Raw genomic sequence first — 13,842 nt, forward strand, 5'->3', positions numbered from 1 at the left:
GGAAGGTCATGTGACCAAATGTCACATAAAACATGGTCATGTGATGTCTCTGCCAAACAAGAGGTCCCAGCAGCCAAGTTAAGTATTTTTGGGGTTCTCTTTCATTGGATTGGTCTGCCTGATGGATTCTAGGTTGACCATAGTTCTGTAGTAAGTCTCATAATTCAGAATGACATATCTCTGTATGTAGAAGGTGTACTGCGGTAAGATCCCTTGTTCTGATTCAGAGTTCATTCACATTACTCGGATTCTCATTCTGTACACTGTGAGGTCACACAGACATTTGTGAGGGATGGAGAGAGGCAGAGCGCCGGGTGACATTATAAGGTGTGTGATTGGCGACCGATTGTGAACTGCTGGGCTTCTGGTATCTGAATGATCTGTAGATGTCAGGACAGGAACCTATTCTTCCATTATGGGCAGTGGTGTAACTAGAACCTTCAGGGCCCCGATGCAAGAAACCATAAAGGGCCCCCCCTGAACCCCAGCCAGGGCCATTCCCTCCAAGTCCGGCAGTGGCACTCCAGGGTGTGGTCACAGGTATGACCTTTGTGAGCCCTGTAGTTCCACCACTGGCATCAGTAGTTTTTTTTTTTTTTTTTTTTTTTAGGTGCCCCATTGGGGGACTGTCCCTAGGCAGGATGGGGTCCCCGTCCCCATAAGAGATGAGGTCCTTTTCTCCAGGGCAGATGAAGTCACTGCCCCCACGTGAGAAGGGGTCCCTGTCCCCAGAGGGAGATGGAGGGGGTATGTAATAGTGTGTGGGGGATGGGGTCCTTTCACTCGCCATGACCAAGCTGCAGGCCACGCACTCATCCATGTTGGCCTGGTCCAGTGTGCTGGACGGGCGATCAGCATATCTCCCAGAAAGACCTTTCATCATCTGTGTATGACTGGGGAGGAGGGGGGCTGGCAGACAAGCCTGCAGTGTCCTCCGGGGGGCTCTCATAGGGCTGCACTGCGTCTGTGTGCTTAAAGTTTGTTTACCTGGGAGAAGTATGCAGTGCAGTGTGGACCGGACTGGGGGGGGGGGGGGGCGGGACTCTGGCTGGGGAGAACAGACATCGGACTGAGCGGCAATGCCTCGAGCAGGAGAGGGGTACTCTGAGGAGCCGGCCGAGGACACAGGTCATGCGGGGAATGCACAACTAAAGAGCAGCCAGTGCAATAGTCGAGCATGGAGCTCTGCTAGTCACCCTCCACCTCCAGCCACCCGTGTGCATGGTGCACTGGTACCCCTACCTGCCTATACTGCTGCCGGCCATATGTAGAGGGGGCTGCATGGGCCCCCTGCATCACAGGGCCCAGTTGCAGTCACGACTGCTGCACCCCCTATAGTTACGCCCCTGATTATGGGCTCATCAGACAGACAACCAGTGAGTTAAAAAAAAAAAAAATTCATTTGTAAAAGACAAAAAGAGGTCTGTACACAGCATTAGGGGCCAATAAAATGGTTATATGGGGCCTGCTTATGGGAGTCATGTGATGTTGGGATTCACTACCATCAGGACAAAGCCCTGGTCTCAGAAATCCTAACCCCAACCCAGCCTTTAGAACTTGAAGGTCAATATAACTGAAGACCTCTTTAGAAGGCAAACCCCCCCCCCCCCTCACGGCAGATGAGTTAACACCCCCAGAGGTGCTCGGACAAGGGTAAAAGTCCATAACTCCCAAGTGTCCCTGATTTGAAACAAAGTCCCTCTGTCCCTCTTTCCTCAATTGTCCCTCAAGTTGGTCTGATCTATATAATGTATATAAAATGCACTATATCTTTTAACCACTTACGGACCACCCACCGTCGTTATACGTCAGCAGTTTGAAGAGGAATACTGTTATGGCAGCAGATAGCTGCCATAACACCAGTGTCCTTTTCTTTAGCGGGTGGTCCGCTTTCAGATAAAAGTGGTCTCTCTGGCGAATTCACTGCGAGATCACTTTTATTGGGAACGGGAGAGGCCCCCCCCCCCACCACACTCCGGTCCTCTCTGCCGCTTACCGGAGGCCTCGGTAGCGGCAGAGATGATCGCGCCCGCTCTCCTCTGATCCTGGATGCCGAGTGAGGGGAAGATGGCCCCCAGTCAGTTCCATAGCGTTGGAGGGCGGAAGAGACGTCAAAAGTCATTTCCGCAGAAAGCTCTTAAAAAGGGGAATTTTTTTCTTTTTGCATTTTAGTGTAAATATGAGATGTGAGGTCTTTTTGACCCCCCAGATCTCATATTTAAGAGGTCCTGTCATGCGATTTTTCTATTACAAGGAATATTTATATTCCTTGTAATAGGAATAAAACTGACCATTTATTTTTTTAAAAGGTCAGTGTCAAAAAATTTAATAAATATAAAATTAAAGCTTGCACGCAGAAGCGAACGCATAGGTAAGTCGCGCCCTCATATGAAACCGTTGTTCAAACCACACATGTGAGGTATCACCGCGATGGTTAGAGCGAGAGCAATAATGCTAGCCTTCTGTAACTCAAAACTGGTAACCTATAGAAAGTTTTAAACATCACCTAAAGAGGCTTCTACCCCTCCCTCACCTGCAGAGCAGAGACTTATTCCCCTCCCTCACCTGCATGGCAGAGGCTTCTCCCCCTCCCTCACTTACAGGGAAGAGGCTTCTCCCCCTCCCTCACCTACAGAGCAGAGGCTTCTCCCCCTCCCTAACCTACAGGGCAGAGGCTTATCCCCCTCCCCTCACCTACAGGGCACAGGCTTCTCCCCCCCCCTCACTTACAGGGCAGAGGCTTCTCCCCCTCCCTCACCTACAGGGCACAGGTTTCTCCCCCTCCCTCACCTACAGGGCACAGGCTTCTCCCCCTCCCTCACCTACAGGGCACAGGCTTCTCCCCCTCCCCTCACCTATAGGGCACAGGCTTCTCCCCCTCCCTCACCTACAGGGCACAGGCTTCTCCCCCTCCCTTACCTACAGGGCACAGGCTTCTCCCCCTCCCCTCACCTACAGGGCACAGGCTTCTCCCCCTCCCTCACCTACAGGGCACAGGCTTCTCCCCCTCCCCTCACCTACAGGGCACAGGATTCTCCCCCTCCCCTCACCTACAGGGCACAGGCTTCTCTCCTCACCTACAGGGCACAGGCTTCTCCTTCTCCCCTCACCTACAGGGCACAGGCTTCTCCCCCTCCCCCCACCTACCCTCACCTACAGGGCACAAGTTTCTCCCCCTCCCCTCACCTACAGGGCACAGGCTTCTCCCCCTCCCCTCACCTACCCTCACCTACAGGGCACAGGTTTCTCCCCCTCCCCTCACCTACAGGGCACAGGCTTCTCCCCCTCCGCTCACCTACAAGGCATAGGCTTCTCTCCTCACCTACAGGGCACAGGCTTCTCCTTCTCCCCTCACCTACAGGGAACAGGCTTCTCCCCTTCCCCTCACCTACAGGGCACAGGCTTCTCCCCATCCCCTCACCTACCCTCACCTACAGGGCACATGCTTCTCCCCCTCCCCTCACCTACAGGGCACAGGCTTCTCCCCTCACCTACAGGGCACAGGCTTCTCCCCCTCCCCTCACCTACAGGGAATAGGCTCCCCCCCTCCCCTCACCTACAGGGCACAGGCTTCTCCCCCTCCCCTCACCTACAGGGCACAGGCTTCTCCCCCTCCCCTCACCTACAGGGCACAGGCTTCTCCCCTCACCTACAGGGAACAGGCTTCTCCCCCTCCCCTCACCTACAGGGCACAGGCTTCTCCCTGTCCCCTCACCTACAGGGAACAGGCTCCTCCCCTTCCCCTCGCCTACAGGGAACAGGCTTCTCCCCCTCCCCTCACCTACAGGGCACAGGTTTCTCCCCCTCCCCTCACCTACAGAGCACAGACTTCTCCTCCTCCCCTCACCTACAGAGCACAGACTTCTCCCCCTCCCCTCACCTACAGGGCAGAGGCTTCTCCCCCTCCCTCACCTACTGGGCAGAGGCTTCTCCCTCTCCTTAACCTACAGGGCAGAGACTTCTCCCCCTTCCCTCACCTACAGGGCAGAGACTTCTCCCCCTCCCTCACCTACAGGGCAGAGACTTCTTCCTCCCCTTCCATATGGTTTTGGCCAAGGTTTTAATCAGAGGCAGAAAGCCTAATGGCGATCCACTTATACTGCTGTCTCTTTGGTTAATGCATAGTGCTCTGGGAATCATTTTATGTACAAAAATGTTTTACATATGGTAATAAGAAGATAGAAAACATCAGATTAAAAAGTTTTAGAAATCAAAATAAAACTAAAGCAAAGCTCTTATAGTTTTCATTTACTGCAATTTTAATTCAAGCCGCCCACAGAGATGAAATATTATTTCCTATATGACAATATCTTGTGTGTGTGGGCTTCAGGATTCTCCATTAAATTACCATCTTTCAGGGGAAAGATTGATTGGACATGCTGAACCACCTTGTCTGATGACTTTTCTTTGAGATAAAATGCTGTATATGCCTTAACAAACAGGTCTGGGTGCCCTAGTGTCTAGTGCAGACATCCAGTCATCCTCTGAGGTCTATGGTCATCCTTGGCTTGGGCATAGATTGGCAGATTTGTCCCCAAGATCTTAAGATGGGGGGGGGGGGGGGGGAATGACACCTGCAGTTCCTGCCCCATGTAAACACGGTCAGACATTTTGACAGCAAAATCCGTTGGATTTTGTCAGACGGATTTTGTCCGAAACTGGTGTTGCATACACACGGTCGGACAAAGTTGTCGGAAAATCCGATCGCTCGTAACGGGATGACGTTATTTCCTTTATGACGGGACTACCTTCAGGCTAGTAGCCAATAGCTTTGGTCTAGGAATTTGATCTGAGCATGTGAAATGGATATTTTGTAGATAGGCAACTCCTATCCTCATATTGATGAGTGGTTCCAAATGAATAACTACTGCAGTAGGGAACAGACACAAAAGATACGCTCAGCATCTTTCCAAATAACCGTTCTCCTTTATTATGACGCATGTGAAGGTTTTTATACACATGATTACGTAGGTATCACATTAATATTACAATTGTACGTTTATGGTAACAAGGGGCGTTACATAGGCAGGCTAATTCTAATCAGGACTCGAAAGAATGCAAAACATGTACTGAAAACATTGTTAGTGCCGTGTGCACAGTGAGGGCATCGTGCAATACATATAAAATAGAATACAATTATATACAGAACCTACAAATTTCCATTACAGCATGTGTGGCACTTTGTCCGATCGGAATTCTCTACAAACAATCGGACAAAGTCCGATCAGATCATGTTGTCGGAAAATTTTATAGCCCAGCTCTAAAACTTTGTCGGTCGGATATTCCGACGGAAACAGTCCGATGGAGCCCAGACACGGTCGGATTATCCGACAACACGGTCCGATCGGACATTCTCTATCTGAAGGTCCGACCGTGTGTACAAGGGCTTAGACACACTGAAAAATGTCTCCTCTCCCCTGGAATGATTGGAATGCCAGATCTTGGTGTCTTGACACACAGAGGCCACCACTGGGTTGAGCTGCAGGGTTTTTGCCCTGACTTGGCCAGGATATGGAAGCGGTGCGTGTAAAAGGCTTGTTTGTGAAGAGACAAGTTTTTCAAGATGTCAGAAATTTTCTGCATGCAATAACATCAATTACTTGAAGCTGCTCTTTGTAGTTCAGATCATGAAGCTGGACTTGAGGGTATCTGTTAGAAGCCTATAGACACAGAGAAGTCTGCTCATAATGCAGGTTTATTGCTCAGGTTGCCAATGCAGCAGAAGTGTGTAAATAAGATTGGCTGAACAGAATTACCATTCCCCGAGTGAAACTGTCTACATATGTAAACAATTAGACAGTTCAAATCGCAAAAAAAGGTGAGCAAAGTCTTATGGCGCGTACACGCGATCGGAATTTCCGATGGGAAATGTTCGATGTGAGCTTGTTGTTGTTGGAAAGTCCGACTGTGTGTATGCTCCTTCGAACATTTGCTGTCGGAAAGTCCGATAGTGTGTACACAAGTCCAACACACAAAAGTTCACGCATGCTTGGAATTAGGGATGAGCCGAACACCCCCCCCCCCGGTTCGGTTCGCACCAGAACTTTCAAACGTTCCAAAAATTCGTACGAACTTTAGAACCCTATTAAAGTCTATGGGACTCGAACGAAAATCAAAAGTGCTAATTTTAAAGGCTAATATGCAAGATATGCAACATACAACACCAGCAATAAGGGGTATCTTCAGGTGTATACTGTGCTGGAGGCACACAACACCCACTTTAACTCCTGCAGATGCCTATATTAGAGAACACCAGAAATAAAGGGTAGCTACAGGCGTATACTGTGTTGGAGGCACACAACACCCACTAACTCCTGCAGATGCCTGTATTAGAGAACACCAGCAAAAAAGAGTAGATACAGGTGTATACTGTGCTGGAGGCACACAACACCCACTTTAACTCCGGCAGATGCCTGTATTAGACAACACCAGCAATAAAGGGTAGATACAGGTGTATACTGTGCTGGAGGCACACAACACCCACTAACTCCTGCAGATGCCTGTATTAGAGAACACCAGCAAAAAAGAGTAGATACAGGTGTATACTGTGCTGGAGGCACACAACACCCACTTTAACTCCGGCAGATGCCTGTATTAGACAACACCAGCAATAAAGGGTAGATACAGGTGTATACTGTGCTGGAGGCACACAACACCCACTAACTCCTGCAGATGCCTGTATTAGAGAACACCAGCAAAAAAGAGTAGATACAGGTGTATACTGTGCTAGGGGCACATAACACCCACTTTAACTCCTGCAAATGCCTGAGAAAATAACACTGTCCCTGCCTATCTTGCTCTTTCCCTGCACGCCGGAACACACTAGACAAGGCCGCCGTGCTGGTGGCCTTATATAGTGTGGGGCGTGTATTAAACCTCCTGAGCTATAATTGGCCACAGGCAGCCTGTGGCCAATCATGGCTCTCCTCGCTGCCGGTGCTGTGATTGGCCAAGCATGCGGGGTCACAGTGCATGCTTGGCCAGTCATGAGCCAGCAATGCGTTTCGATGGCATAGTGCATTGTGGGCCGTGCCACACAAATTTGGTGCGAACGGTCCACAAAGTTCTGAATTCACCGAACAGATGAACGGCCGATGTTCGAGTCGAACACCGAGCTCATCCCTACTCGGAATCAAGCAGAAGGCTATTGAACTGGCTATTGAACTTCCTTTTTCTCGGCTCATCGTACGTCTTGTACGTCACCGCGTTCCCACGTTCGGAGTTTTGGGCCAACATTTGTGTGACCGTGTGTATGCAAGACAAGTTTGAGCCAACATCCTTCTGAAAAAAAAAAAAAAAACAACAATTTTTCTGTCGGAAAATTCCATCCTGTGTACATGGCATTACCATTTTGTTTTCTTTAGAAAGCAGCCATAGCTTGAATAGAAAGCCTGTTCCCTGCCATTCTGCAGAGAAGGAGTCTTGCTCTGCGGGGAAGCAGTGGTCTCTCTCCAGAGGTCTGGCATGCTCCCTGCTGAGTTAGACAGTCAGCAAAGCTCACTCTCCCTGCTAATTGGAGAGCTCTAGCTTTGACTCATTAGAGGACACGTCAGAACTCTACAGAGAGACCACTGCTTCCACACAAAGATCCAGGATCTTTATTCTCTTTCTGGGCTCATATTGTGAGGACTGTATGAAATAACTTTTCTACACTGTATATATGTATAATGTCAGTATGATAGAACTCAGTGTTGTTTTCTGCATCCTGTTCAGGAGTTTTCCAAAGAACTCAACAGCCGGATGGACAGAAATGTTGCAGTAAGCATTGAGAGCGATATGTCGACACCAGGAACCTCGCAGAGCTCACATGCCAGTGCCGGTGGCAGTTCAGGTGAGTGGGGATGGCCACAGACCAGTCAATGTCTCCCTCAGGGCAAGAGACAGTATGAAGCTGCCTGTCCAATGTTCAGAGCAGCAGGACCCCTTACAACCCATTCCTCTACTCTGGCACGCTGCCTTCGTTTTTAGCTTTACATGTACAAAGACCAATGAGAGATCCAAACAAAGGCCTGAGAGCTTTTAATATTGATATTTGCTCACATAGTACCAAACAGAACACCAACACATTTTGAGGGCTCAAAGATCTCCATCTTCTTCAGGGCTTGAGATTATTGGGGAGATTGGAGGACTCTAGCGGTGGCCAGTGTTTTTTTTTTTGGGGGGGGGGGGGGGTGTGTGGCAAACAACCACTCCCCCGATCCACCAGCGCCATACCCCCTGCCTGCTCCAAGTAGGTCGGTGGACGGGTCACCATCCCCCCCCCCCCGGTCGGTCATCAAGCCTGGCACCTACCCCATCTAGGATGTGGGTGGGCAGCGAGCATGTTGCGGGCTCCTACGGGCGGTGGGCAATGGCTCCTGTGTCCTCTCCTCTTCTGCATCACGGCGGCTTCTGCTGCATGTCTCCTCCTAGGTCTGTGCTTTCAGCCAATCGGGTGACAGGTCTCAAGACCTGCTTCCTGATTCGCCAGGAGGAGGATCAGTGTGGCAACATCGAATATTCATTCGCTATTGTCACACAACTGGGTGGGCTCGGAGCGCAGTGCTCTGCCCAACCTTTTTTTTTTTTTGTTTACAAACTATTTTTATTAGGTACAAAAAAAAAAAGTATAATTATGCCAGAATATTGGCAGTAAAAAGAAGTTGTACCTATGAAACATTAGAAAAATCATATACAATTAGGTAAATATATATTGCTGTAGTACAATTTTTGTTTGTGATCTATAATACAATATATAAGATAAGTTGGTCTCTTGTGGGTAATCAATCTCAGGCTGGGTTAAAAAAGGATATGGAGTGTTTAAACCAAGGGTCCCATTTTTTATTATATAAATGGATGGCATTCTGTATTGTATGGAATATTTTTTCCATAAGATTAATATTGTTGATTCTAGTTTTTAAATGTTCCAGAGGAGTTGAATGGGATTTCCAATGAAATACTATGAACCAGTGAATTGCAACACAGATTGTATGTATTAATCTCATATTATGGACGGAAAGACCCATGACAGGGGCAAATAAGAGACAATTGTGTGGGGTTAGGTTAATGTTACTATTCGAGATTAGAGGCAAAACTTTCCAGTTGTTTCCATATATGTGTAATCTTATTACAGTCCTGCCCAACCTTTTTTGAAGCCTATTAGAGCCTCTGGCTCTAATCATGTGCTTAACCCCCCCCCCCCCCCCACATTGGAATCCATGGTCCAGCACCCTGCATGTAGATCAGGAGGCCGGGCGCATGGATGGGGGTGCAGTGCCCGTGCACCCCTCATGAACGAGCTGTCTCTGATGGACTCTAAAGTGGTGCAATCACTGGGCTGTATCTGCTGGCTTCATCAAAAATCAGATATGACAGAGATGAGTAGAGGTCGACCGATATATCGGCCGATATTTGGCGTTTTTTAAGTAATTGGCATTGGCCGATTGTGCTGTTAAAAAGGCCGATGATATATTCAGTGCGACTTGCAAATGACTTCAGTAATAGAAGTCAATGCAAGTTGCCTGGAGACTTGAGTGAAGCAACTTGTCTCCTCTCTGGGCAGTCAGCCAAGAAAAGATCAAAAAGATACAAATGTTTACACTTCAATGAATAAACTCAACTCAGTGTGTAGAAGTTCTCAGTTTAACCATTTAAAGACTAAATCTTTCTTGACACTTGATGTTTACAAATAAAAATCCTGTATTTTCTGCTAGAAATTCACTTAGAACCCCCAAAACTTATATATATTTTTTTTAGCAGAGATCCTAGGGAATAAAATAGCGGTTGTTGCAATATTTTATGTCACACGGTATTTGCACAGAGGTCTTTCAAACTCAATTTGTTTTGGAAAAAATACACAGATTAAAAAAAAAAAAGTAAAGTTAGCCCATTTTTTTCATCCAAAAGTTTTGATTACCTGTTTTTGTGTAATATATATATATAAAAAAATAAATAAAATAAAAAATAAAATAAAATATATATATATATATATATATATATATATATATATATATATATATATATATATATATATATATATATATATATATATATATATATATATATATATATATATATATATACACACACACATACACACACTACCGTTCAAAAGTTTGGGGTCACCCAAAAATTTTGTGTTTTCCATGAAAAGTCACACTTATTCACCACCATACGTTGTGAAATGAATAGAAAATAGAGTCAAGACATTGACAAGGTTAGAAATAATGATTTGTATTTGAAATAACATTGTTTTTACATCAAACTTTGCTTTCGTCAAAGAATCCTCCTTTTGCAGCAATTACAGCATTGCACACCTTTGGCATTCTAGCTGTTAATTTATTGAGGTAAGCTGGAGAAATTGCACCCCACGCTTCTAGAAGCAGCTCCCACAAGTTGGATTGGTTGGATGGGCACTTCTGGCGTACCATACGGTCAAGCTGCTCCCACAACAGCTCAATGGGGTTCAGATCTGGTGACTGTGCTGGCCACTCCATTACCGATAGAATACCAGCTGCCTGCTTCTGCTGTAAATAGTTCTTGCACAATTTGGAGGTGTGTTTAGGGTCATTGTCCTGTTGTAGGATGAAATTGGCTCCAATCAAGCGCTGTCCACTGGGTATGGCATGGCGTTGCAAAATGGAGTGATAGCCTTCCTTATTCAGAATCCCTTTTACCCTGTACAAAGCTCCCACCTTACCAGCACCAAAGCAACCCCAGACCATCACATTACCTCCACCATGCTTAACAGATGGCGTCAGGCATTCTTCCAGCATCTTTTCATTTGTTCTGCGTCTCACAAACGTTCTTCTTTGTGATCCAAACACCTCAAACTTGGATTCATCCGTCCACAACACTTTTTTCCAGTCTTCCTCTGTCCAATGTCTATGTTCTTTTGCCCATCTTAATCTTTTTCTTTTATTGGCCAGTCTCAGATATGGCTTTTTCTTTGCCACTCTGCCCTGAAGCCCAAAATCCCGCAGCCGCCTCTTCACTGTAGATGTTGACACTGGTGTTTTGCGGGTACTATTTAATGAAGATGCCAGTTGGGGACCTGTGAGGCGTCTGTTTCTCAAACTAGAGACTCTAATGTGCTTATCTTCTTGCTTAGTTGTGCAACGCGGCCTCCCACTTCTTTTTCTACTCTGGTTAGAGCCTGTTTGTGCTGTCCTCTGAAGGGAGTAGTACACACCGTTGTAGGAAATCTTCAATTTCTTTGCAATTTCTCGCATGGAATAGCCTTCATTTCTAAGAACAAGAATAGACTGTCGAGTTTCAGATGAAAGTTCTCTTTTTCTGGCCATTTTGAGCGTTTAATTGACCCCACAAATGTGATGCTCCAGAAACTCAATCTGCTCACAGGAAGGTCAGTTTTGTAGCTTCTGGAAGGAGCTAGACTGTTTTTAGATGTGTGAACATGATTGCACAAGGGTTTGCTAATCATCAATTAGCCTTCTGAGCCAATGAGCAAACACATTGTACCATTAGAACACTGGAGTGATAGTTGCTGGAAATGGGCCTCTATACACCTATGTAGATATTGCACCAAAAACTAGACATTTGCAGTTAGAATAGTCATCTACCACATTAGCAATGTATAGAGTATATTTGTTTAAAGTTAGGACTAGTTTAAAGTTAGCTTCATTGAAAAGTACAGTGCTTTTCCTTCAAAAATAAGGACATTTCAATGTGACCCCAAACTTTTGAACGGTAGTGTATATATATATATATATATATATATATATATATATATATATATATATATATATAATTTTTTTTTTTCATTCTAAATTATACATACAAGTGAACTGTTTGGATGTTTGTTTTGTTTAATGAATGTAAGAAATTTTCTGTATCACTTAGGGCCGGTTCACACTGCAGGCGCGGCGAGGCGTCTCCGACTTGCCTCGCCGCGACCTGCGGCGGCCTCGGCGGCGACTTGCAGAGGACTTCTGTATAGAAGTCAATGCAAGTCGCCCCCGAAGTCGCCCAGAAGTAGTACAGGAACCTTTTTTCTGAGTCGGAGCGACTCGAGTCGCTCCTCTCAGAACGGTTCCATTGTACAGAACGGGGGCGACTTGCGGGAGCGAGGCGAGGCGAGCCGTGTCGCCTCGCATCGCCCGCTGTGTGAACCGGCCCTTAAGGCTGCTTTCACACTGGAGTGAGCAGGCGTTGACGGTAAAACTTAAGGGGCACTTATAATCCAGCTAGCGGCCCAGGAAGGGGTTAAATGTGCCTGTGAAGCGCCACTGCCAAATCGCATTGCAGGTGCTTCGGCAGTGGTGCCCATTCATTTCAATGGGCAGGTGTGGTGGAGGAGCGGTATACACCACTCGAAAGATGTTGCTTGCAGGACTTTTTTTTAACGTCCTGCCAGCGCATCACCTCAGTGTGAAAGCACTCGGGGGTCCCACACAGACTGCAGGGGAGCCGTTTTGCAGGCACTTTACAGGCGCTATTTTAAAGCGCCTGAAAAACGCCTGAGTGGGAAAGGTGTATAACTGTTAGATTTTATGAGATGAAGGGGAAAAAAAATAAAATAATTGGCCTAACATATCGGCCCAAACAAATCGGCATCATATATATCGGCCATCGGCCGTGGCGATTTCCAAATATCGGTATCGGCATCGGCCAGAGAAAAACCCATATCGGTCGACCTCTAGAGATGAGTGGATCAATGGATCAGCAGAGATTCATTGGTAGTATTGGTTGTAGAAATAATAGAATAGTCCTGGGTGGGAATCCCTTTTCCTCTTATCTGTTGCAGTCGCCTATGGTACAGCGAGCACGCCGACATCGGGGACTCATGAAATGACGATCGGATCGCTCACTTATCAGGTGAAAACTGGAGATATAACAAAGGAGGACACGGACATCATCGTCAATTCAACTGACCGGACATTCACCACGAGATCAGGTATTTACCAATGGGGGGGGGGGGGAGTGATAAATCCCTTTACACCCGATACCATTTATTCCCAGTCTGGCCCCAGAAATAATCATCTCTAATATAATTGGGTTTCCAGCCTTGTACATTTGTCTGTCATCTCCTTCATTGTCCCTTCCTCTTCCAGTCCTTTATTGTGATAAGAAAAGCCACAACCTCTGATCACCAGGAACTGTTAGCCCCTGTACACACGGGTCGGAGATTCCGTCAACCAAATCCGTCGGATTATGTCCGAAACTGTTGCATACACACGGTCAGACGAAGTTGTTTCAGAAAATCCGACGTGATGACGTTATTTCGTTACGACGGGACTACGTTCACGCTTCTAGCCAATAGCTTTGGTGTAGGAATTTGATCTGAGCATGCGTGGCACTTTGTCCGATCGGAATTCTCTACACATGATCGGAGTATGTCCAATCGGAGCATTTTGGCGGAAAATATTTCCGGCAAGTTGGAAAAGTTGGTCCGACGGATATTCCCAATGGAAACAGTCCGATGGAGACCACACACAGTCGGAATATCCGACAAAACGCTCCGATCGGACACATTCCGACGGAATCTCCGACCGTGTGTACAAGGGCTTACAAGGAATATAAACGTTACAAAATAAAAGTAAATATTAGAAAGCTGAGAAATAACATAGAAAGAGATCCTCAGGACTGTCATGAGGTCTGATCTGAAGAAAAATAAAGAAAAAGGAAGAGGATTTTTATCCTTTTACTACCAGAGCAATTTTTGCATTTCTTGGCACACGTTTAAAATATTATTATTATTATTATTATTATTATTATTATTGATTTATATATCGCCAACAGTTTACGCAGCGCTTTACAATGTATAGGGGAGACAACACAATTACAGTACAATACAGAAGGTACAGGAGGGCCCGGCTCGTAGAGCTTACATTCTAAAGGGAG

General features: G+C 46.5%; 1 protein-coding gene across 2 annotated transcripts in view; it reads left to right on the forward strand.

Annotated features, from left to right (window-relative positions):
• Positions 1–13,842, forward strand: part of LOC143925127 (protein mono-ADP-ribosyltransferase PARP14-like) — an 87,324-nt gene that overhangs the window by 44,377 nt on the left and 29,105 nt on the right. For both annotated transcript variants that reach the window (XM_077449744.1, XM_077449745.1), the window contains exons 9-10: positions 7,714–7,831; positions 12,746–12,895. In XM_077449744.1, coding sequence (XP_077305870.1) covers positions 7,714–7,831; positions 12,746–12,895 — 268 coding nt within the window. The remainder of the gene's footprint in view (positions 1–7,713; positions 7,832–12,745; positions 12,896–13,842) is intronic.

Source organism: Lithobates pipiens, unplaced genomic scaffold (genome assembly GCF_037356315.1).
Source record: "Lithobates pipiens isolate NorthernLeopardFrog02 unplaced genomic scaffold, aLitPip1_a1.2 Scaffold_22, whole genome shotgun sequence".
In the NCBI taxonomy this organism is placed as follows: domain Eukaryota; kingdom Metazoa; phylum Chordata; class Amphibia; order Anura; family Ranidae; genus Lithobates; species Lithobates pipiens.